The 2,050-nt window shown below is 44.1% G+C and overlaps 1 protein-coding gene across 1 annotated transcript; it reads right to left on the reverse strand.

Annotated features, from left to right (window-relative positions):
- Positions 1–261: 261 nt before the first annotated feature.
- Positions 262–1,674, reverse strand: EMH_0093420 (eukaryotic translation initiation factor 2 gamma subunit, putative; the record flags this gene model as incomplete). Its single annotated transcript, XM_038023097.1, has 3 exons — positions 262–333; positions 1,011–1,157; positions 1,411–1,674. 3 exons carry the CDS (start codon positions 1,672–1,674, stop codon positions 262–264), a joined length of 483 nt encoding a protein of 160 aa, XP_037878951.1.
- Positions 1,675–2,050: the final 376 nt, after the last annotated feature.

Genomic DNA, 2,050 nt, shown 5'->3' on the forward strand with positions numbered 1-2,050 from the left:
GCAGCAGCAGCTCGACACAGCAGTAAACCCTAAACCCTAAACCCTAAACCCTAAACCCTAGCTAGCCAAGGAGATGCAGGCACCTCGTATCCCTCTAAACCCCCAAACCCTAGGTCCGCTGCAGCTCCTATCACCAAACCCTAAACCCTCAAATAAAGAATTTCGTTTTGTTTGTTCACAAGACAACACCAAAACGGACGAGGGTTTAGGGTTTAGGGTTTAGAATAAACCCTCGCCGTCATCATATCGAGGCACTATCTACTACTGCCACATTATTTGCTGCTGTTGCTGCGGTTGCTGCTGCTGCTGCTGCTGCTGTTGCTGCTGCTGCTGCTGCAGCAACAGCAGCAGCACTTGTTGCAGCAACAGCTACTCTTGCCGCTGTTGCTGCAGCAGCAGGTTGCAGCAGCGCGAGCTGTCGATACACTGCAATTTGATTCCGTTTTCTTCGTGTATAAGGAATTAGGGTTTAGGGTTTAGGGTTTAGGGTTTAGAGAGGCTCCTGCAGCAGAAGGGTTTTCCCCTTGTTTATCTGACCCCACCCAATCAGCCGCCAGTGTTTATCTACGCGGCGACTCAACGCCACTTTATCTCCTACCTGCAACCACACAAATTAGGGTTTAGGGTTTAGGGTTTAGGGTTTAGGGTTTTGGAGGTTTAGGGTTTAGGGGGTTTAGGGTTTAGGGTTTGATAGCCATAAGCATCAGGGACAAAGGGCCTCTCCTCTCACCCATTGTAATAAACCCTAAACCCTAATCTAACCCTAAACCCTAAACCTGCTACGTCTTTTCCCTCAAACCTTTACAAACCCTAAACCCTTCCAAACCCTAAACCCTTCCAAACCCTAAACCCTCACCCTGGTGCAGACGGGCCCTGTGAGTTCAAGTTTAGCGATTTCGGGTTTGACCCCCGCCCCAAACCCTTAAACCCCTAAACCCTTCCAAACCCTCCCAAACCCTAAACCCTTCCAAACCCTAAACCCTTCCAAACCCTAAACCCTAAACCCTCACCCTGGTGCACACAGGCCCCGTGAGTTCAAGTTTAGCTATTTCTGGTTTGACGCCAGCAACCCTCGCCCCCACGGAGGTGGAGCCGACGTTGACCATCACGAACTCTCCCTTTTTTAGCTTAGACACCTTCGTTGACTTGTCGCCGTCCTGCACACACACAAAACCCTAAACCCTTAAAAACCCTAAACCCTTACAAACCCTTGCAAACACTTGCAAACACTTGCAAACCCTTACAAACCCTTGAAAACCCTTACAAACCCTTACAAACTCTAAACCCTAAGAATTTGACAAAACATCGCTTTCTTCTCCTTCCTTTTCTCCTCTCTACCCCTCCCCCCCCTGTAAACCCTAAACCCTGATAAACCCTAAACCCTGATAAACCCTAAACCACGCTAAATACCTGGCTTTTGACTCCTAGAAGTCTCCTGAGTAAGTAGTAGTTGACGTCTATCTCTATATAACACTCCGGCAGCTGGCGGGGGTGGCCGAGGACCTGCCCCACCAGCCTGTCGGCCCGGGTCAGTGTGGGGTCCACCAACGTCCCCACCCCTATCAACCCCCCAGGCACAGCGAACTGCAACGCGTTCTCCTCAGCAAATAGAGACACCACGCGGGACGCTATTGGCCTGTATAAATAAATAAATATATATATAAATATATACATTTATTAATTTTTTTATTGTATTTATTCGTGTATTTTTATGTATTGAAATTTTATAAAGAGAGTCAATACACCAGGCACAGCGAACTGCAACGCGTTCTCCTCAGCAAATAGAGACACCACGCGAGACGCTATTGGCCTGTATAAATATAATATAAATAAATAAATAAATAAATAAATAAATAAATAAATAAATGGATAAATATAATAAATATAATATTTAAATAAATTTATATAATAAATATAATATAAAGGAGAAAGTTTATAAATAAATTCAATACATAAGTACTGCAACGCGTTCTCCTCAGCAACGCTATATATATATATATATATATATATATATATATATATATATATATATATATATATATATATATAT

Source organism: Eimeria mitis, genomic scaffold (assembly GCF_000499745.2).
Source record: "Eimeria mitis Houghton genomic scaffold, Emh_scaff7990, whole genome shotgun sequence".
In the NCBI taxonomy this organism is placed as follows: Eukaryota; Apicomplexa; class Conoidasida; order Eucoccidiorida; family Eimeriidae; genus Eimeria; species Eimeria mitis.